General features: G+C 42.3%; 1 protein-coding gene across 13 annotated transcripts in view; it reads right to left on the reverse strand.

Annotated features, from left to right (window-relative positions):
- The window catches only part of LRRC7 (leucine rich repeat containing 7), a 102,900-nt gene that overhangs the window by 29,983 nt on the left and 48,998 nt on the right, over positions 1–23,919 (reverse strand). For 9 of the 13 annotated variants that reach the window (XM_063166328.1, XM_063166326.1, XM_063166323.1 and 6 more), the window contains exons 6-13: positions 22,032–22,088; positions 14,579–14,642; positions 11,560–11,634; positions 10,952–11,096; positions 10,076–10,148; positions 8,414–8,543; positions 7,050–7,165; positions 1,411–1,480 (exon numbers count right to left, since the gene is read on the reverse strand). In XM_063166328.1, coding sequence (XP_063022398.1) covers positions 1,411–1,480; positions 7,050–7,165; positions 8,414–8,543; positions 10,076–10,148; positions 10,952–11,096; positions 11,560–11,634; positions 14,579–14,642; positions 22,032–22,088 — 730 coding nt within the window. Of the gene's footprint in view, positions 1–1,410; positions 1,481–7,049; positions 7,166–8,413; positions 8,544–10,075; positions 10,149–10,951; positions 11,097–11,559; positions 11,635–14,578; positions 14,643–22,031; positions 22,089–23,919 lie in introns of those variants that run through there. The other 4 variants (XM_063166330.1, XM_063166331.1, XR_010029065.1 and 1 more) reach the window with 4 other exon arrangements.

A 23,919-nucleotide genomic window follows, 5' to 3' on the forward strand; every position in this document is an offset into this window, starting at 1 on the left:
TAATAACAACAATAACAATATCAACAATATAATAATGGTAATAATAACAATAACAACACCACCACCAACAACACCACCACCAACACCAGAATGGGAGCCCACACATGAACTGCTGGCATCTGAGCAGTCCCAGCTCCCTGCAGCTCCACACGAACACACATTCCCCGAGGGCTGGAGGACAGTGGAGCCTCCTGTGCCTGCCCTGCCATTCCTGGCATTGCCAGCCATGAGGGCATGGGGAACCCTGCCTGCTGCTCCAGGGGAAAGGATCAGGGAGCACACCTGGCACTGCGCACCTCAACACCCCTTGGGACGCGTTTTAAGCCAGGCCTAACGAAGAGTTAATTAACGATGAGGAGTAAATTCCTGGTGGCTGGCAGTTCACCTGGGAGTAAACCTGGTGCAGGGCACAGCAGAATTCCCAAGGAGCATTCCCTGGGAATTCCTGCTGGGTTTGACTGCAGCTGGGGATGTTTGATCACTGCTTTGCTCTACCCAAAGTCACTCTGGCCCAGGAGTGACTGTCACAGCCCCGAGAGTGGAAATCAATCCTTCCAGTGCCACAGGAAAGTCAAAATGCTGGAAAATGTTGTATATTTAAAGGGCTGGGGGTGTTCTGTGCCTGGGCTGCACAGCCAGGCAATGTTATTTTTTAAAATGCAAAATTTTAAATGCAAAACCCCCAAGAATCCTCATTTAACACATAAAAATTTAATCATAATTTTCCATTACCCACCCTTTCAGCTTTCACATTTTTGGCTCTGCTCTAAAACCAAATGTACATTTCAGACTTATTTTAGGGCTCAGCTGCTGCTGGAACCGTTGCATTTCTCAGGGTTCCTGTTGCATAATTCGGTTTAAAATAGAATCCCAAAGAATATCTGCTATAAACCAGAGTCCTGGAACAAAGCAGGGCCCCCTCAGATTTCAAAGGCACAGAAAAAGGAGTTTTCTCCAAAGCAAGACCCAGAGTCCTCGTGTAGCTTTGACTTGTTTGAACTCTCCCTGACTGCAGTGGAGCTCAAAATGTGCAGGGATGGGAGAATGGGTGGGAAAAGGGAAGAGGAAGCCAAGGGAAGAGGAGCAGATGGAGCACAGGGTGGGAACAGGATAATAACGAGTTTGGGAATGAACATCTTGAATTTCTGCTTCAAAAATACTCCCCTGCTACTTTTGCCCTTTATTTACTACTTTGGTAAGGAGGCAGGAGCTGATTCTGGTGAAATAAATCCTGCAAAATGATTTTTCCATGGTCAAAAGTGACACCCAACAGGATTTATGGCTGGATATGGAAATCTACAGCTGGGCTGGGAGCAAACCCTTCCAAAATTCTTCTAAATCTTGAATTGAGTGACAGGGTTCACTGACAGCCCCTTTCCTAAGGAAAATGGGGATATTGAAAGGCATTACCTGGTTGTCAGAAAGCCACAAGGCTGCCAGTTCCTTGAGTTTGGTAAAAGTGAAGGGCAAATTCTTCAGTCTGTAAAGGAGAATATTGGGACAAGGTGAATCCTTCGTTTCCAAAGTAATTTATTTAAAGATTTGCATGCAGCATGTTTGTCACACTGAAATAGCTATAACTTCACTGCTTTTAAAATCAATTTTACTAAAATGCAATATTTTATCAATGTTCCTGTTTTTGTCATTCCTGCTATTATTATTAATCTGATTAATATTCCACATTAAGAGTTCTGTTTGGAAGGTAGAACTGCTGACACCACATCCTTTGGTACTGAGGAGAAACTGATATTTTCCTTTGGTTATAGTGTAATAAAATTACACATATAAGACAGAAAAAAAGAAAAAATCTTGGTCCCAGGGAGGTTTAGAGGGGCCTCAGAGTCACTCACAGAGCTCCCTTTATTGGACACTGGAGGTTTGGAACAGAAATATTCCAAGATGATGGAAAATTCATTTTTGTTGGAATGTCAGACCAAAGATTAAAATAATATAAATACTCATAGTGAACCTAAATGACAAAATTAAATGGAGCAGGGGAAAAAAAACAAATCAGCATTTTAACGAGACATTTAAACACAGTTTCCTAAAAGGGATCTGGGAGTGGGAATGGGAATGGATGGCAGGATATTTGTGGAATCTTCATTGAATTTTTTTCCCATGACTCCTACTGGATAGGCTGTTTTTATAGAATCACGGAATGCAGGGTGGTTTGGGTTGGGAGAGACCTCAAATCCCATCGCATCCCATCCCATCCCATCCCACCCCACCCCACCCCACCCCACCCCATCCCATCCCATCCCATCCCATCCCATCCCATCGCATCCCATCCCATCCCATCCCATCCCATCCCATCCCACCCCATCCATCCCATCCCATCCCATCATCGACACCTTCCACCATCCCAGGCTGCTCCAACCCATCCTTGGGCACTCCCAGGGATGGAGCAGCCACGACAAATCTGGGAATTCCATTCCAGGGCCTCCCCACCCTCACATCCAACAATTCCTTCCCCATTTCCCACCCAGCCCTGCTCTTTCCCAGCACATGGCCTGGCCCAGCCATAGACTGAAGCTCTCCCAGCTTTTGGGAGTTGAAGGAACATTGGAAAAAGCAAATCCTAAATGAGATTTTGGAAGAACCAGAAGGAGAAGCCCTTTTGTGCCAGACCCAGACCCTCCATCCCACAGAAGTGATTCCCACATTTCTGGGCACCTCAGAATTGAGCACCAAAGTCAGGACTGGACTGAAAGGTGTCTCTGGGAGGGCACTGGGACTCTCCAGGGATCTCAGGTGGAGAGCTTGGAATCAGAGGGAGAAGAACTGGCCACAGCCCTTGGGATCATGTGGGATAAGACCATTCTGTGCCGATTTTCCAGTTCCATTCTCAACCAAATCACAGAACTCTGCATTTCTCATTTGCTGCGCCAATACCCCTGGATACAACTTTTAAACGTCAAACAAGGCCTGATTTTAAAGTCTTTGAAAGAAAAACCCTCAAATTCGAGATCAAAGATGGGGAGCACCCAAAATCATTGCTGGGCTTTGAACATTTCCAGCCAAGCCAAGCCCCGACCTCTTTTTCTAACACATTTTTTTTTTTTCCTTTTAAATTGTGCAATCCTAATTCCTGACCAGGAGGAGGGAAGGACACAGGGAATGGAGTTTGTGGGGATGGATGGTGAGGAATGAGGAGCTCTTCTGGCTCCTCATTGTGGGAGTGACCCCAGAACACAGACAGAACGGGGGGGTTCTCTCAGCTCTTTTAGGACAGAAAAGGGGAAATCACTCAGCTCTGTAAGAATGGGAATGGGGAATTCACTCAGCTGTTTTAGGAAATGGAAGGGGAAGTTCTCTCAGCCCTTTTAGGAATAGAAAGAGGGGGATTCTCTCAGCTCTTTTAGGAATAGGAAGGGGGATTCTCTCAGCCCCTTAAGATCAGAAAGGGGGGATTCTCTCAGCTCTTTTAGGACAGAAAGAGGGATTTCTCTCAGTCCTTTTAGGAAGAGAAATGGAGCTTTCTGTTAGCCCCTTTAGGAACAGAAATGGGGGATTTTCTCAGTCCTTTAAGAATAGAAAGGGGGTTTCTCTCAGTCCATATAGGAACAGAAATGGGGGTTTCTTTCAGCCCCTTTAGGTCCAGAAATGGGGGTTCTCACAGCCCTTTAAGAATAGAAAGGGGAGTTTCTCTCAGCCGCCCCTTTAGGAATAGAAAGTGGGTTTCTCAGTCCTTTGAAGAGCAGAAGTGAGGCCTCTCTCAGCTCTTTAAGAACAATCTGGAACTAAAAGAAAGGTCACTTACCAGTAACCGAGGCTCTGTGGGAAGTGTAGCCCAAAGGGACTTTTCTAACAATTCTACCTCTCACTCACAGGGCTCAGACCTGGAAGGACTCTGAGGAGAGAGGAGAAGCAGATGGGAGACAAGGTGTTTGTGGCTACCCATGGACAGGGACACCGGTCACTGGCAAGGAATTTGGGATTTCCAGACTCCCCAGAGTGCCTGAGGCTGAGCAGCCGCCCCAGGGAGAAATTCAGGATGAGCTGGAGCTGCCAGAGCTTCCACAGAGCTGCTCCTGCACAAACACCTCGCCATGGGCACCTCCTGGATCCAGATCCAAACCCTGCTGGCTCTGCTGGGCAGAGCCAAGAGAATCCTGGAAAAGTTCCCTTTGGAAAGGTCTGGAGATGGGAAGAGAAAGGACAGAGGAATCCCAGGTGTGGAGATGAGAAGTTTGGACAGAACTTAGAGGGTGGGCATGGGGAAGGAAAGCTGGAGGCATTGCCTTGGATTGAGTGAAATTCCAACATGGGAGCTTGGAGGAAATCCTGAAATTCAAAGATCAGCAAGTCCCAGCATCCAGGGATGAGGAGAAGACACGGAACAGAGTGAAGGTCTGTAGTGACAAAGAGCAGAGATCCAAAATGCACCAGAGAGGAACTCAGACTCAGATTCCCCCGAGCAGAATGGAATCTGGGATTTCCATCTGCCCTGATCCAAAATGCACCAGAGAGAGACTCAGACTCAGATTCCCCTGAGCAGAATGGAGTATGGAATTTCCATCTGATCCTGATCCAAAATTCACCACTGAGGGATTCAGACACTGACTCCCCTGAGCAGAATGGAATCTGAGATTTCCATTGTCTCTGATCCAAAATTCACTAGAGAGGGACTCAGACACTGATTCCCCTGAGCAGAATGTGTCCCTTCTTCCAAGGGCTCCAGGGGAAGAGCTCCTGGGATCTCCCTCCTCTGCCAGCTCCAGGGAAGAGCAGAGGGCCAGAACTGCTGTGGGAACACAGGAATGCTCCAGCAGGAGGGGAGCCCCAGCTCTCTTTGGTGTGAATGTGTGGGCTCATCCAAAGGGACAACAGGGATTGCTGGAATAGTGATGAAAGTGAAGCTGAGATCACAGAAAGTAAAAAAAATCACTAAAAATACAGCATTAAGAAGGCGTCTGAACTTAATCCAAACTCTTTGGTGCAGAATGTCAGAACTTTCTAGTTTTCATTAAGGTGGGAAGTTTCATGGCAAAATAATTACCCCAGCATCTCAGCAGGGCAATGGTCAAACTCAACTGGAGATGAGAGCCACGGAGGAGGAAAGGTTTGGGAAAATCCCCTTCCCAAACCAGGCCAGAAAAGTAGAGGAGATGATTCCACCAGGTTTAAACACAATTCAGCCAGGTTTAAGGGTAGAAGGTCTGGGATCTGGGTCACCAGACACCACTGAGGGGGAGTGGGATGGGCACGGCTGCCACATCCCAGCCCATGGAACAAAGACTACATCCCACCCCATGGAATATCACATCCCATCAAACACCACATTCCATCCCATGGAACAAACACCACATTCTGCCCCATGGAATATCACATTCCACCCCATGGAATATCACATCCCATCAAACACCACATTCCATCCCATGGAACAAACACTATATCCCACCCCATGGAATATCACATCCCACCCCATGGAATATCACATCCCATCAAACACCGCATTCCATCCCATGGAACAAACACCACATTCTGCCCCATGGAATATCACATTCCACCCCATGGAATATCACATCCTACCAAATGGAACAAACACCACATTCTGCCCCATGGAACAAACACTACATCCCAACCCATGGAACAAACACCACATTCTGCCCCGTGGAATATCACATCCCACCCCATGGAATATTACATTCCACCCCATGGAACAAACACCACATCCCACCCCGAGGATCACCACATCCCACTCCACACCACTGACATGCTGGTCCCACAATCTTCTTCCCCCCCAGTGGAAACCCCAATCCCCTCCCAGCTGGGCAGGGAGCTGGAATTCTGCTGGGACCCAGCAAGGGGGGAGCTCTGCCTGCCCCTGTCCCACCCCAGCCAGTCCCTGCACACCAGGGATGGCCCTGGGACCACCAGGAAAATCACTGGGGGGAAAATGGGAAAATCCCCAAATACCTCCCAACAGTTTGCTGCTCCCCCAGCTCAGACTCCCAGCAGGATTCCAGGTTGGAAAAGGGAGCAGTGACCCTGCTCAGGGTGATTAAACGTGCCAGGGAAGGTTCCCTGCATTCCTGGCTCCCAGGAAATCCTGGATCAGTCCTCTGCCCCATGTCCCCTCAGGGCAGAGGAGGCACCAGCCCTGGGCACATCCACCTGGAAATCCACTGGATTTGGGACAGGACAGAATTTGTGCCCCGGAATTGCAATGCAGGACAGAATGGAACTGAATGAAGGAATTTTAAACATTATCAACAATATTCCAGGGGGTTCTCCATGGCTTTATGTAATTTATATTTTTATGTTCAACCTGAATCTCAGCAATGAAACTGGGCTGCGAAATCCTTCCCTAATTTTTGCTGAGTGTGGATGGCAAGTGGAGAGAAAATGGAATTCACCCCCCACATCTTGCACTAGCTGTGCTGACACTGCAAATCACCACACTCCTGGCACATCCACACGGATAAATCCCAAGGAAATTCAGATCTTCCATGTGCCTGTGGCAGCACAGGACAGGGATCAAGAACAGCTCATTTGAAGCATTTTGTTTCTCATCTAAGCACAGGCCTGTGCATAAGGACAAATCCATCTGGGGTTTGACAAAAAAAAAAAAAACTCTGCTGGAGGAAATGAAAAATGTTCCTTGGATTTCTGTGGATGCAAGATAACTAATTTTTGTTTCCTGGTTCCCTGGGTATCAGCATTTTAATCATGAAATATTACAAACATATAGACAATATCTATTTTTTTTTTTTTTTTTTGCATGGAAACAGCAGGAGATAAAAGAAAGAAATGGGTTTGAAGCTATTAAAACACACCAAGATCCAGATTTTGGCCTTATTCAGTTTTCTTGAAGTTTTCCCTTGGATGTCAAAGGAGCTGAGACCAAACCACAAAGATTAAGAAAAAACAACCAAGATTCTTTCCTTATAGCTTAAATAAATTAATGATAATATTTTTAAACTAGAATTCTATTTTTTAATTTTAAAATATATTTTAGAGAAATGTATCTTTATAATGACCTCAAAGGAAAAGTTTAAATTAAAAAAAATTATTAAATTGGCTAAAAAAATTCCTGTGAACTGTACCTGTTATCACTCAGATTTAACACCCTCAGCTTCTGCATCTGGCCAATCTCATCAGGCAGAAATTCCAGTTTGTTGGAGCGCAGGGACATCACAGTCACGTTCTTACAGCTCCCAATCTGCGGGAATGGAAAAGCCCAAAGGATGGAACCCCAAACCTGGGAATGTTTATTATCACTTTTTGTGTCGGGAGGCGCCTAAAATGGGTTTTACTGAAAGCCACAAAAGGCAGGAAATCCAAAATTCAACCAGAAAACGACATTTTCCTGCTGGCAGGAACCTCAAGGAGTGCCTGGGGTTCCTCACAGGGATATTCCCAACTTTCCATGGATTTATTGCTCAGTCTGAGCACCAAGCACCTCTTGCACACCCAGACAATTCCACCAGCAGCTGGAATCCATTTGTGGGGGCAGGGGTGGGATGGTGGATCCCAGGGGACATCCCAGGGATAGATGGGATGGGATGGGATGGGATGGGATGGGATGGGATGGGGTGGGGTGGGGTGGGATGGGATGGGATCCATGGGATGGGATGGGGTGGGATGGGATGGGATGGGATGGGATGGGATGGGATGGGGTGGGATGGGATGGGATCCATGGGATGGGATGGGATGGGATGGGATGGGATGGGATGGGATGGGATGGGATGGGATGGGATGGGATGGGATGGGATGGGATGGGATGGGATGGGATGGGATGGGATGGGATGGGATGGGATGGGATGGGATGGGATGGGGTGGGGTGGGATGGGATGGGATGGGATGGGGTGGGATGGGATGGGATCCATGGGATGGGATGGGATGGGATGGGATGGGATGGGATGGGATGGGATGGGATGGGATGGGATGGGATGGGATGGGATGGGATGGGATGGGATGGGATGGGATGGGATGGGATGGGGTGGGGTGGGATGGGATGGGATGGGATGGGGTGGGATGGGATGGGATCCATGGGATGGGATGGGATGGGATGGGATGGGATGGGATGGGATGGGATGGGATGGGATGGGATGGGATGGGATGGGTGGGATGGGGTGGGATGGGATGGGATGGGATGGGATGGGATGGGATGGGATGGGATGGGATGGGATGGGATGGGTGGGATGGGGTGGGATGGGATGGGATCCATGGGATGGGATCCATGGGATGGGATGGGATGGGATGGGATGGGATGGGATGGATGGGATGGGATGGGATGGGATGGGATGGGGTGGGATGGGATCCATGGGATGGGATGGGACGGTGGCTCCCAGGGGACGTCCCAGGGATGGAATGGGATGGATGCTGGCTCCATGGGACATCCCAGGGCAGGGATGGTGGCTCCCAGGGGACACCCCAGGGATGGAAGGGGTTCTGGAGCAGCTCTCACCTCTCTGGGAAGCTCTGGCAGGAAGTTCTCGTCCACGGCCAGGGTGCGCAGGTTGTGCAGGTACCCGATGGTGGAGGGCAGCGACTCCAGCTCGTTGCAGCTGCAGTCAAACTCCTCCAGCAGGGACAGGCTGGAACAGCAAACCCCTCGTTAGTGGCCCTGCAGGGACTGCATCCCCAAATTATCAACCCCAAACCTCTGGGGGCTTCACCAGCTCCAGGCTCCACCAGCCTGAGAGGGAACAGTTGGGGGATATCTGCTGGGGCTGCCCCGGATCCCTGGGAGGGTCCCAGGCCAGGCTGGAGCAGCCTGTGGCAGTGGAAGGTGTCCCTGGTGGCACTGGATGGGCTTTGAGGGCCATCCCAACCCAAGTCATCCCATCATTTCCCTGGCAGAAGTCTGTAACAATGGGACTTTTGGAACCCACTTTAGGACCACCTGGATTGCCCATGCTACCATTCAGATTTTCTGGGATATTGAGGAACATGGATTCCAAGGACTTCATACAGAGATCAGGGCAACCAAGGCCATTGAACCAAGACTTTAGTGTTTGTTAACCCAAGTAACAGGTTTAAGGTAGAAGGTCTGGGATCTGGGTCTCCAGACACCACTGAGGGGGACTGGGAATGTATTCCAGTGGGAATATATGGATGTACTGAACATTACAGAGTGAGATATACAAATATACACATTAAATATACAGGTTATAGACATACATTAAAATATTCTGAAGAAATAGTTCCTAATCTTCTTCTAAAACGGGACTGCAAATTAAAATCCTTCCAGTGAAAGTTGTGTGAGCACCACCCAGCTCCTCTCCCCCTTTGCTCCTCACGTTCCACCTCTTACTCTCAAGTACTTTAATCAGAGTAGGGTAAATAACAGCCAATTATTTCTTCCTAAAATCTCCCATCTCCCTGTCCACTGCCTTAGGACTTGTCAGAGGATTCTCTGTTTTTTCCCCAAATGTTTTGGAGGATCTATTAAGAAGTTTGGCTCTGACCACCCCTTCCACAGGCCTCGTTCTGTCGGATTCACAGGAGCCTCAGCTGCAGGACTGGGTCTTCACTCTGTATCTAATTCACCTTTATTTCAGTTTCTTGATTAAAAAGATCTTTCAGCCTTCAGATTTGATGCCAAATGAAAGAAGAGACTGCTGTTCCTCCCAGGGAAGCCTCAGAAGCCACCAACCCTCAGCAGAAGGAGGCAGAGCCATGTGAGACCCCACAGCAGAGAGCCTCCCATGATCCCAGCCCCTGGAACCCTCCTGGCTTTCCCACAGAGGTTTCTGTCATATTTTAGGAGCTCTCCATCCCTGTGAGGCCACAGCCAGATCCTTGTGAGCTCCTGGCTGTTGCCATGGCAACTGATGGATTTCCCCCAAATTCTTCCGCTTTCACTTCTCTGCTCGTCCAGATTGATTCACACCCAAACCTTTGGTTTTCCTCTTGGAAAATTGGATATTTTTCGCCTTCTTCCCCCTTGCACTGAAAAATCCCCGGGATTAAAAGTGATGCTCCAAATTGAAATGTTACAGCCGGGGGGTTGGAAATTATTTCATAATTCAAAGTGTATTTGTCTTCTTTTCTATTTGAAAGCCCACACTCCTTGAGAAGAAGGGAAAAGGCATTTTAATTAAAATAAGATGAAACTTGGACTCACTTTCCAATGGCATTGGGCAGGATGGTGAGCTGGTTGTCATCCACTTTCAGGGTTGTCAGTCTCTTCAACAATCCTGCAGGAAGAAATGATGGATAAGGAGCTCCCATGGAGATCTCCTGGAATCCCATAAGCAATGGTTGGCAACCCTGAGCAGCTCTGCTCTGGATTTTGGGGAGTATCATTCCAAATGGGTTTGTTCCTGCTAAATGCCCTCTGAAAACCAATCTGGGCCATGGAACAAAAATCCTGGGATTGATGGGGAGATGTAGAAGAACAAGATGGAAAACAGGAGGAGAAGACACCCAGTAAGAATGTCAATAATTAGCAGCATTAATTAGCAATCCATGTTGGAATATGACTAAATTGATTTAAAATTTAGGAATTTTGCAGTTCTGTGTTCAAAGGGAAAGAGAAAAAGGCTCGGGACAGAAAGGAAATATCCCAGTGGACAGAGGGATGTGATCCTAAATAATCCAGGAATTCCATGCATGTAAAACAGTCAAAATAAAAAGAAAATTCATAATTTGAATTATTTCATTTTTATTTCCTTTTCCCACTGTGAATGAGCAGCAATCCCATCATCGCTCTCAGACTGATTTTTACATTTAAATGAAATTAATTCTGTCCTCCTTGGCTTCTTTTCCTCAAAACAGCAAACCAGGTGGACCAATCCCTTCCAACCAGGGAATTCTGCTCCTGACTTCACAAAATGGGACTGTGCAGACACCCTTTTCTGCCTCCTTTGGGATTTAATGGCAGGCCTTGCTCCATGATTAGAAAATCACATGATTCCAAAATTTAAAATAAAATTTTAAAAATTTTAAAAAATATTTAAAAAATCTATCAAATGGAGATGAATGCCAGGTCTCTCCTCACCTATGGAATCTGGCAGCTGCTGCAGCATGTTGGAGGAGAGGAGGAGATCCTCCAGCCCCTCACAGCCCGAGATGTCCAGGTCGACCGTCTCGATCCTGTTTTTGGACACATCCAGGTACACGAGCTGTTTTAACTTCCCTATAGACTTAATAGCACGTGAGACAGAGTTACTTGAGCAGATAGAGCTGTTAATTAGAGCGTTAATTAGAGACAAACACACAAATCCAGCTGATCTGGAGTTATCTCAGCACCCTTCCGATCCGGCAGGGCCGGGGTGGGCTCAGCCTCAAAGCAACAAAATTAACCCCCCCAGGTTAATTAATGTGCTCCAAATTCATTAAATCTGCTGGGATTTGGCATTCCTGGGCATGCAGCTGAGGTGCTTCTCCATCTGGACACAGATCCAAGGGATATTCCCAATTCCCACCTTCCACCAGGCAGGTGGAGCTCTTCTGTGTTGAACCATCCCAAAACTTTTATAATTAATGAATGAATGAATTAATGCCTCTCTGCACCCACCCAAGCAAATGCATAGGCAGGTGCTCCCTGCCAGGAAAACAGGGGAATCACCAAATCACCCAATAATTCCCTAAAATAAATGTCCATACCCCAGGTAGCACTTGCAAGGAATTATTGTCCATCCACAACTCCTTCAGATTCTGGATTTGTTCAAGAACCTCAGGCTGAGGAAAGAATAAATTATTATGGGCAGCTAAGTAAAGCAATGTGTCTTTAGTTAAATAAAAATCAACATTTTCTTAAGAAAATAAATCTTCCCTCTTCACTTCCCTTTGGTTTTCGTACCCCACCTCAGCCTTCCAGGTGTTCAAGGACAAGAAGAGAACATTCCCTCGGTGTAATTTAACCACTGCTGCTCTTTATCAAAACTTGTAAAATTTAAGAGCCTTCTGCAAATCAAATGAGCCCAAAGGACACGTCCTGGGGAGATTTAACATCTGCAGCTGGCACGGGCAGGAGCCAGAATGCACAGGAGAAAATGGGCACTGATAAAACCTGGAATTGCAGAATCAAACTTTCATCTGTTTCGTTCTTTTCAGGGTATCAGTGAGAGGAGCTAAAAAAGGCAATTCCCCAAATCACTCCTCACAGCTGTGAAATCCCAGAATTACAAATCCAGGCCACAAACATTCCCAGGTTTCCTCATCAGTGTTTTCCTTTCCCATAAAACATTTCCCACAGCAAACCAACACTTGGGATTTGCCTTTTCCCTCCCAGGTTGTAGAGATTTTTTTCAAAGCCTGTCAGAACCTGGTATTAAATGTTCCATGAAATATTCCACTAAATATTCCATTCCAAACCAGGCTTTGGAAGCAGAACTATTGCCCTGGAATGATTCCAACACAGGCAGGAGCAAATGGACCCCCAGACCCCAGGAGAGACCCGGAGTTACCCTGCATGGTCTGGTTTGGAATGTTGCCATTCCCAGAATAAATCTGATTTTCCACGTGCCCAGGGAATGGTGGGAGAAGCTCCTGGTGCCTCAGCAGATGAGAACAAAGCTGATGAGCAGGAGAACTCACCCCTTGTTTTCCACATCTCCACCTAATGAGCTCCTATTAAAAACTAGTGGTGAGCATTTTAAAGATGATTTATTTTGCCTCTGTTAATTCCATTGAAATTCTGCTGTCCTTCGATGATTAAAACCACTTCTCATTTCCAGGCTGAATTGATTAATGGGCATTTGATACTATTTGTTCCTGGGCTGATTAATGCTTCTTTATCCCTCTGGAGTGTTCACGGGCTGAGGTCATTATGGATAATCATAATTTCCCCTCTCAACTTTAATTTGCTTTTCAATCCCTCTCATTAGCAGACACCTTTCTTCAAGGCCTGCTCCTGGCCTGTGCAGAGCACACTTTGGATGGGGGGAATTCCTTGGACTGTGATTTCTCAGGATGATGGAATTTCCCATTATTGTGGAGCACCATGGGATATTCCACATTATGGCACACCATGATCCAGACAGGGGTGGGTTGGTATCAAAGTGCCATTAAAACCTTGTTTGCCTCTCTTAGAAATGCTTTGGTTTGGGGCTGTGTGGGGAATATTCTCATTTTCCTCAGAGGTTGCTACAATTGGAATAGAGCAGAATGGGAATAGGACAGAAAAGGAATAGGAAGAGGACAGAAAAGGAATGGGAATAGGAATAGAAAGAAATATAATAGAACAGAATAGAATAGAATAGAATAGAATAGAATAGAATAGAATAGAATAGAATAGAATAGAATAGAATAGAATAGAATAGAATAGAATAGAATAGAATAGAAACAGGAATAAAATAGGAACAGGAATAAAATAGGAACAGGAATAAAATAGGAACAGGAATAGGAATAGGAATAGGAATAGGAATAGGAATAGGAATAGGAATAGGAATAGGAATAGGAATAGGAATAGGAATAGGAATAGGAATAGGAATAGGAATAGGAACAGAAGGGAACCAGCTGGAAAGGTTTTACATTGATCACCCAGTCCAGCTCCCTGACCAATTCAGTCTGACCAAACCATAAAGGCTATTATTCAGGGAATTGGCCAAATGTCCCTTTCTAGGAGCCTGTTCCAGGGTCTGATCACAGAAAAGCTTCCTGGGATTGAGTCTGAATGGAAGACTCACAGGAAGTTTTGAGAAAGTCATATTCTATTCTATTCTATTCTATTCTATTCTATTCTATTCTATTCTATTCTATTCTATTCTATTCTATTCTATTCTATTCTATTCTATTCTATTCTATTCTATTCTATTCTATTCTATTCTATTCTATTCTCCTGCACATTCCCACTCTGCCTTGGCCTCTTGGGCCCATTTGCCTTCTGGAATTTGATTCCAGTTCCTACATTTTGGCTGAAAAATGAGTAAATTTGGGAATTCTGGGCCTAACAGGAAGATGGGACCACCTCTCTCCTGATCTGTCACTCGTGGGATCACTGGGCTGCCATGGAAATATGTGGAATATTGTCCAATTCCTTTCAAACACCCCCAGAAGAGAGGCCCTGAACTTGGGCAGGGTTTAATTCCTACAATTAAAATTCCAAACAGCTCTTCCGAAAATTTCTCTCTGTTTATCCACGCTGAAGATTTTAATTAAAAATCAGAGTTAAATCCTCTCTTTCCTCCTGCGTGGAATAAATGAGCAGCCCGGAGCAGGGTGGGAGCTGCTCCATGAAACAGATGTACAGACTTTGCTACAGCTCTGTAGCACCGGGTGACATTTCAGGCTTTGTTTGAAGTGGGATTATCTCAGTTTTAACTAAAGCCACAGGAGCTACTCCCTTGTAGGACTGTAATCCCTGATCCTGCCCTTCCATGGCTCCCAAGGAACAGCATCACTCACTCCCTGTGCTGGGAACGGGGAAAATTCCCAAAATATTTCAATCTCAGGGAAATTAATTCTGATTCTGGGGATGAGTTAGGGGCAGAAATTCCTTATGAGGTTCAGAATTGACCTCTGCTGGAACTGCAGAATGCCAGACTGGTTTGGGTTGGAGGGAAATGTGTCCCTTGCCCAAGGCCATGATCCCCACAAAGCCTCTCCAGTAAAAGTTTAACGCCCCATGGACAGAGCACCCAAACCCCCCAGGTTTCCCCTTAAGAACTGGAGCATTTCTTACCAGCTCAGAGAACTCATTATTGCCCAGATCGAGCCTCTCCAGCTGGGTCAGCTTGTGCATTGACCTGGAACAGGTGGGCAAAGACTCAAAATGAGATTTTAACTGGCATAGCATCGGTCAGGTTTTGGGGGGGTGAAAATAAAGGAAAATATTTTAGTGGGAAAATAAAGCTGCATTGATACTCTGATAGCAAAAAAAAAAAGAATTGCACCAGTTTGATGCTGATGGAAATTCCAACAATATATTCCATCTTTGAGACATTGACTGAGGTCATGGAACTGAAAAACCAGCAACAGTTGTTTTCATATAAAAATAAACAAAATCTTGGTAGATTTTTGCTCTGGGAAAATGCCCCATGTTATATCAATAAGTGATTGAAATGCAATATAACAGAAATTGTGTCTTTTTGAGAGAGATTTATGCATTTGCTGTGTTTTTTGACAAACCACTAGAAAGTGTTTAGACTCTTGAGCCAGGTCCCCTGCTCTGAGGTTCAGATTTAATCAAGTTCAAAGTTAATAAATCAATTTTTGCCTTTGTTTCCACGAACAAAAGTGGAGCAGGGCTTTATCCCAAGGGCAGAATTTCTCCTTAAGCCCTGACAGACCAAAGTGAACCAAACACCACGCTGGGTTTGGGGGCATGCAGTGAAAAAAGAGGATAAAAACAATTAAATCATTTAACATGAACTGCAACAACAGTTCAGAGGCCTCCTGAGGTAATCAGATCCTAATCAAAAAATTAGCATAGCCTTAATTGCTGTGATCTGAAATATCAACCATTTTATGTCTGCGATTTGTACCAGAGGTAAGAGTGATTATTGTTGAAAGGCTGTGGCTGACAAGCACAGCCCTGGTTCAGCATTTCAGCCTGGCTGGGCTGTGTTTTATTGCCAGAAAATGTCACTTTTCCTTTGTTAAAACAGGGAAATAAACTCCAGAAAAACAGGAATTAAAGTTCACAGGAACAGGAAATAAACCCAAGAGAAACAGAGAATAAACTCCATGGAAATAGGGGATTAAACTCCTCAGAAATAGGAAATAAACTGCACAGAAATAGGAAATAAGCTCCATGGAAATATGAAATAAACTCCACAGAAACAGGAAATAAACCCCCAAAAAAACCAGGAAAATAAACTCCACAGGAACATGAAAATAAACTCCACAGAAATAGGAAATAAACTACACAGGAACAGGAAAATAAATCCCACAGAAACAGGAAAATAAACCCCACAAAACCAAGGAAATAAACCCCAGAGAAACAGGGAATATTCTCCACAGAGATAGCGAAATAAATTCCACAGAAATAGGAAATAAACTCCATAAAAACAGGAAATAAACCCCACAGGAACAGGGAAATAAACCCCACAAAACCAGGGAAACAAACTCCACTGAAATGTATTACCATATATTATTATAACTAATATTTTAATTATTACACACATTATACATTATCTATATTACATATATTTTAATATTTTATATATATCTATTATATCTTTTCAATTATTAAATCCTGGAACTCTTCTGAGATTAAATACACTAAAATTGGTAAAACCTTTGTCTTTCATCCCAAATTCTTTTGAACACAACTTCAACTGCTTCGTGTTTTCTACTATAAATTCAGCTTCAAATGCAACTTTTAACCATTCTTTGTGCCATTTCTACAGTCAAATAAAAAACTCCAGAAACAAACTGATGTGGGGGCAGATTAATTTCAGGGAGTTGGGGCCCCATCAAAAAACGAAGCTCAGCTGATGTTCCCAATGGAAAATCAGATTTTCCCATTAGCGGCTGCTATTTTTATCTCTCTCCTATAATTACTTTTATTTTTCTTATGGAAAGCTTTGTTAGAGTTTTTACATGGGGTCATTGACAGAGGTGGATCAGGAATGAGCAGTTATGGGCAATGCTCAGGTAAATATTCAGTGCTTAAAGGATGTCATGGGGGGGATGAATGTGCCAAAGATTGCCCCCAAATCTTTATGGGGATCCCATCTGGAGCTTTCCTTCCACTCATGAGTGTGTGGAGACTTTGGGCAATAAGGATGGAATTCCCACAAGGTTCAGAATAAAATTATTTTATTTTAAAATTATTTTCTGCTTTAAAAATTTTATTTTAAAATTATTTTGTGATTTTTAAAAATATTATGTGCTTTTTAAAAGGCTACAGAGGCATGGAAATAAAAACCAGGAGGGTGAGGCTGGGGGGTTCTCCAGGGTTATCCAGGTCCTCCCCTCTTTCCACTTGGGGCCAGCAAGTTTTTCCCTGGAATTCAGCATTCCTAATGAGATGGAAAATAATCTTTTCTCTTTTCCTCTGGAAAAGAACCCCAGAATCCCATGGAAAAGAGCTTAAAGCTCATCTGGCCCATGGAAGGTGTCCCTGTCCGTGGAACTGGATGGGATTTCAGCTCCCTCCCAACCCAAGCCAGCCTTGAAAATATATGAAGAATATGAAGATTCATATTCTTCATAGATTCTATGAAGAATAATTAATAATAATTAATAATCAATTAATAAAATAAAAATTTTATCTTAAAAATAAAATCAATTAATAAAACAAAACTATATTAATTAATAAATTAATAATTAATTTTATAAAATTTATAAATTAATGTTATAAATCATATAATGTTATAAATAATAATTTTATAAATTTCATAACTTTTATAATAAATAATTCTATAGATAATTTTTATAAATAATTTTAAAAATAAAATCAATTAATAAAACAAAATTATATTAATTAATAAATTAATAATTAATTTTATAAATAAAATTTATAAATTAATTTTATAAATAATATAATGTTATAAATAATAATTTTATAAATTTTATAACTTTTATAATAAATAATTTAATAGATAATTTTTATAAATAATTTTAAAAATAAAATCAATTAATAAAATAAAACAACTTCAAAATAAAATTTAAAAATCAATTTTCCAGACAACTTTACCCCCTTTAAAAATAGGAAAAGCCTTTTTTCCTAAAGAAAAACAGTGGGAAAAGCCTTTTTTTCCCCTAAATTAAAACAATGGGAAAATCCTTTTTTTTTTTCCCCAATGCAAAACCATGGGATGCATTTCCCATCCTCTTCCCTGAGCAGCAAACGGATCCAGCTTGGAGAACCCTCAAGGGAAACCTCGTAGTAGCAGCTGCTGATTAAAATATTGCCAATATTTTGATAAGGCAGTGAATCTGCGGGGTGTGGGCTCCCCAAGCCAGCCAGAGCTGCCGTTTGAGGAAAACAGGGGCACCAGGGACTCTGCAAATATTTGTAAACCCAAAGTGTGGCCAACGCTTCCCATCCTCATCAGGAACCCGGGAGGAAGTGGAGCAGCGTCTCAAAAAATAGCAGGAGAAAGTGAAGGTTCTCCCTAAATTTATCCCCCACCCCGGACAGATTCTCCACTGATTTAAATTGTCTCTTCCACTGACTTCAACAGGCTTCAAAAAAAAACCCCAAAAACCTTTTGATTTTTGCCAAGCAGCTTCCAAAAGTGGGGTTCGGGAAGGGCTGGGGATGGGAGGAATGAGGATTTTGTGGCAGGGATGTCTGTGAGGCACAGGGAAAGCTTTGGACCACTCTGTTTTCGGGTTCCTGGAAGTAAAAATCACTTTTATCCAGCAAATTCCTGCCAGAAGGGAGGTAAAGGATTGGGAGAGCTGTAATCTCGGAATGTCATTCTTAAATTGCTGGATTATTCATTCATTTCTCCCTCTGCGCAGAAAGCACAAAAATTGTCACTCCATGGGGTTAGAAACTTCAAATTTTCAAAATTAACTTCTGCAAAACAGCCTCTGTTGTTGATAATAGGAAGATTCTTTGTTTAATTCACCTGATTTTGTTTCAAAAACAAGACAAAAAATCTGCTTTTCACGCAATTTTTAGGATGCTGCTAAAAACCCTTAATGTGTTTAACCTCCTTATACACAGTCCCAGCACTTTAAGAAATAACAATAAATAAGAGTTGCAAAAGATCCCAATAAATCTGAATTTCAGCAAGAACAGGAAAACTTCCCCACTCTGCCTTGCTCCCAAATGATTTTTTCCCACATTTTGGGGAGTTGTGGGTTCCTGGCACTTTCATTTGGTGGGATTAATTCAAATTAAAGCTTTGGGTCTATCTCTAAATCTGGGGGGGAAGAGATATATGGAAAAAAGTGGGAAGGCCTGGGGAAAAAATGGAATGAATGACAGGTAAAAATGTCATTTTTTCACATTGTATTTACAGAAAAAAAATCAAAGTACGCCTGGAATTCTAAGCACCGAGAAAATTCCATTTTAGGGAAATTCCTAAGAGGAAGTTCTTGTGGGTGAAAAATGTGTTTTTCTCCCAAGTTTTTTCCCCAATATCTAATTGGGAAGCCAAACCAGATATTTTCAATTATAACTGCACCAAAATCTTGCTTTCACCCCTTCATTCATTACCCAGAAGGAAAATCTTAATTAAGGAAGATCCTTCCTGTGTCCGTTTCTCCTTTTAATGGAAAATTTTAACCAGGGTGTCCTTGGTTTTAAATTATGAGAGGAATATTTATCCAATTTCCCCTTGATCAAGGAAAATATTGGATCATCGATAGGAAAATATTATACAAAATAGGAAAATTTAATTTTTACATAATTGAATGCACAGAAATCCTTTTGTAACTTAAATTGTGGCAGCTAAGAACCCCAGAAATTCAGCCCAGCCTGAGGGATTTGGAGAAAAAGGCAAAGCAGAAAATTCCCACATTCCATTGACCACAACAGGTAAAGCAAAACAACAACTTTTCAATGGAAAAAATCTGAATTTTGACAGCAAAAAGAATGAATAAAACTGGGGGGCTGAAACCAACCCTCTATTTTCACAGGGGGCTGTTTGGGTACGGTCAGAGCCTGAAGGAATCATGAATTAAAACATGAATTCAAAACCAAAACTGGTTTCGATTTTAAGGCTGAAAACAGCAACATTTTAAGGCTGAAAACTGAGATAAAATCAGTGATTTTAACAAGAGGAAAATCAAGGAAAAAGGAAAATCAAGGAAAAAGGAAAATCAAGGAAAAAGGAAAATAAACCTCCAGCCCATCATCATCATCATCATCCTGTCCATGAAGTCCTTCCATTCCTGACTCCAAGCAGCAGGAGAAGGACAAGGAAGGAATATTTTGGAAGATTGCAAAGAGGGAGCTGGAAAATCTGATGATTTCAGGGGTTTCAGCCTGAAAGCCCCACGGAGCAGAGCAGCCCAAACAAAGGAGATCAAAGTGCTGAGGAGTCACACGTTGTCATCGGGGATGGGGTGTCCCATTTCTGGCTGCTTTCAGCCCATTTCCCCAGTTTCCCCAGTGAACACATTCCCTGGGAGCTCGCACAAACACTGAAATATCTCCCCTCAACTCTGTGTTTTTAGATAATTATCATTATTTTTAGGCCCTCCCTTACCCTTACTGTGCAATCCCTGTTTTTCCTATCAGGACCTGCTCCAGCCTTTCCCGTTTCCCAGATGAGCTCTCCCCCTTTTTTCACCCCTAAACTGATTTTTTTGGGGGGTTTGAAGATCCTGTTGGGCTCCTGAGAGCAATCAGGAATATTCTGATTTTATTCTGATTTTTTCTTTTACTTTTGGAGGAGTCTGGAATCTGCCCCATGGCACAAACATCCCTTGGGCTCAGGTGAGAATTCCCTGATAAATCCATTTGGATCCATGGCTCCCAGGCATTTCACACCCCTCAAACTCTCCCATCCCTCATTCCCAGCTGGAGAGCTCCTGATTTACCCCCAAATTCCCACTGGTCCCTTAGGATGTGACTTTGCACATTAAATCCCAAATTCTGACTGTGTTCCCTCAGAATCCTGCCCATTTTCTGGGCACCGCAACTTCTCCTTCCAAAGAAGCAAATTAATCCTGAAGTCCAGGAGAAATCCTATTTTTCTGTTTTTTTTTTTTTTCCCCTACATCAGGACTTGCTCCTTTGGAAAGGATCCATTGGATGTCATTTTTCCAGCAGGTCCTGCAGGAAAACAATTCCTGCTGCCAAAAACCCCCGAAGACCTGCAGAGAGCCGTGAGTCAGAGGATGAGAACAGCAAATCCAGGGAATTTCTCATCCCTGCAGACCCCTGGTGCTGAGTCACCAGGCCCCAAGGAGGTCCCTGCAATCCCGCAATTTTCCAGAGGAATTTGGGAACAAATCCCCCAGAACCTCGGGAAGGTTTTCCTCTGCCCAGGGGTGGGAATTGGAAAAAGAAAAACTTCCCCAGACACCAAAAGATTGGATCTACGGCCCTAGAATAAACTTAGATTAATGCAAAAGTACAAGATACAGACGTTAAACATAAAACATAAAGTAAAAATGCAAGATAAAACATTAAACATAAAGCAGACACAGACATAAAACAGAAACATAATGAAACCATCAAATTATGTTTCTATAGTTATAAGTATATGCCTTAAGTGAGAAACTGTATTAATAAAATAGTGAAGAATTTATAATATAAAAGCAGTTTAATAAAGCTAAGAGTTTAAAAGTTAGAATAGAAATGTGCATGTAAGTTAAAAGCCCATTAGATGAAAGTATCCACAGTACAACAGAAGTAAGTGATATGTTAGAAAAGTAGAATAAACCCTGGAACAACTGTCTATTAGTTTAAAAAATTATATATTATAGAAATTATAATATGTAATATATAGTATATATTATAATACATATAATTATATAATATCATATACTATATAATATTATACAATATATATTATAATATTATAATAGATCTATAATATAATAGAATATATTTATATTATAATATAGATATATATTTTATATTATAAATAATAATAGATCTATTATAAATAAAAATAGATGCTAATATAATAATATAAAAATAATAGTATATATTTTTAGATTGATATGTTATGATAAGATATGATATATGATATGATATATAAATTATATCTATTATAATGAAGAAACTTGTAACTACTCCTAAGCTATAATCAACAACTTACTCCTTTAAAATCTCACAATCTCTGAGACTACTGTTTATCTAAACAATAAATAATTTTAAACTTTAAAATAATTCCATCCTTTCACTAAAAACAACAATAATAATTTTTGGTGCCCTATGTGTGGGATCAAGCCAGGGCTGGAATTTACTTTTGAGAACTTTTTGTCCACTTAAGCCCCACTTAACTTAAATAATCTTGGGCAGAAGGGACTCAATATCCTGCTGGCACAGTAAAGCTCAAACCATTTAATTCTGGACAGACCATGAGAGGAAAATATTTTCCTGAGGGTATTTCCAACACTTCAGTAGAAATGCTAAAAACCTTCAGTAGAATTTATTTTATAAATGAAAACCAAAAACCAACTCATAACAGAAACATCACCACTGCATTGCTACCAATCCAGATATTTGGCACTTTTGGAAATTCCAGGTGAATAATTGTAAATACCCCAGCACTTACTTTGGTAGAGTTTTCAAGTGGTTTTCTCTTAACTCCAAAATTCGCAATTTGACAAGTCTGGGAATACAGAGAAAATAATTAATGCATTTGAAGAATCCATCAGAATTGTTAGAAATTATTTATTCTAATTTTAAGAAGTCTGTTTAATGCAAAATAATCCAAAGTCCAGTTCTTGTGGGACAAAAATCAGAGCCAAATAATTTCACGCAATGTCTGCCCTGATCTGAATTCTCCCGAAAAGCTCTGACATTTATCAGGTTTTCCCAGCAATTTTAAATTGATTTTATTAGTGCTTCCAAACACAGGAAAAGTTGGGAAATTTGGAAGAAACAAAAAACCCCAAGAAAACCAGAGCAAGGTTTGTAAGTGTAAGGTCCCAAATAGATGAGACAGGAGGAAATAACAACAATAATAAAGGAATTAGAGTCACTGAGTTCATATAAAATCAGCACTTGTGGAATAAAATGTTTTCTTCTGAAAGATTTAAGCTCCTAAACCTTAATCCCCAAATTATCAGCTCAAGCCCCAGCAGGGCTGTGCCAGAGCAGGATGGGCACAAACACCACACTGAGGGCTCCCTCCATCCCTTTCCTGGATATTTGGATTTAGATCTGACTTCTGGGGCAGGAACTGGGGCTTATCCTGGCATCCCACACACTCCTCACAGGCAAACAATTCCCTGCCTCCTGCTGGGGTTTTGTGTTTCTCAAAGGTGCTCAGGCCTGCCCCAGGGGGTGTGATTATAATAATTATTATTATAGTAATAATAACAACAGCAATAATATGGAATAATAATATGGAATAATAATATGGAATAATAATATGGAATAATAATAATAATAATAATAATAATAATAATAATAATAATAATAATAATAATAATAATAATAATAATAATAATAATAATAATAATAATAATATCAATAATATCAATAATAATAATAGAAGAAATAATATATAGACATAATAGTATAAAAACAAAATACAATAATAATAGAAGAAATAAAATGAAATGAAATGAAATGAAATGAAATGAAATGAAATGAAATGAAATGAAATAAAATAAAATAAAATAAAATAAAATAAAATAAAATAAAATAAAATAAAATAAAATAAAATAAAATAAAATAAAAGTACCCCAACATTTTTATCTCCACAGGCCTGAGCAGCCCAGTGTCACTCCCAGCAGGAGTTTGTCACATTTTGTCATTTGGTTTGGAGAGATGAGCAAATGTTCCCTTAGATAATAAACGAACAAACAAAAATATAAATAATAAATGAAATAAATAAAAATAAATAAAGTAAATAACAATAAATGAAATAAATAAAAATAAATAAAATAAATGAAATAAATAAAAATAAATTAAATAAACAATAGAACTTTCACCCAGGTGGCCGCAGGGACCAGCCTGAAGCTGGTGCCTTGGCTGGGACATCTGAAGAACTGGTGAAATCTCTAATTAGAGAGCCAAACCCACAGCACCCTGCTCCCACCACCTCTGCTCTGTCCTCACCTGACATTTCTGGCTCTGCTCCTGCTGGGTTTATTTTCGCCCTCTCTCCTCCCCGCCCTCCTGCCCCGCTGTCTCTGGGCTCCTCTCCCTGGTTCTGCTCCCACAGCTCCACCTTTGCCTGTTCCAGCCCCCTCAGCCACCCCTCCCTGCCCTCCCGAGCCACAGCTCTGCACCCTCCTTTGTCCCTTTGTCACCAGGAGGGGACCTGAGAGGAGCCTGGTGCCCCTGGTGCCCCTGGTGCCCCTGGCCCTGCCACAGCTGAGTCACTGCAGGGGGATGCTGCTCCTGGCCTCTCCCCAGCCTCCATCACCTCCCCACCCCATCCTGCCGACACTCCCAAAAACACGGCTGAAAAGCCAAAATCTCTGGGTTTG

Source organism: Melospiza melodia, chromosome 11 (assembly GCF_035770615.1).
Source record: "Melospiza melodia melodia isolate bMelMel2 chromosome 11, bMelMel2.pri, whole genome shotgun sequence".
Taxonomy (NCBI): domain Eukaryota; kingdom Metazoa; phylum Chordata; class Aves; order Passeriformes; family Passerellidae; genus Melospiza; species Melospiza melodia.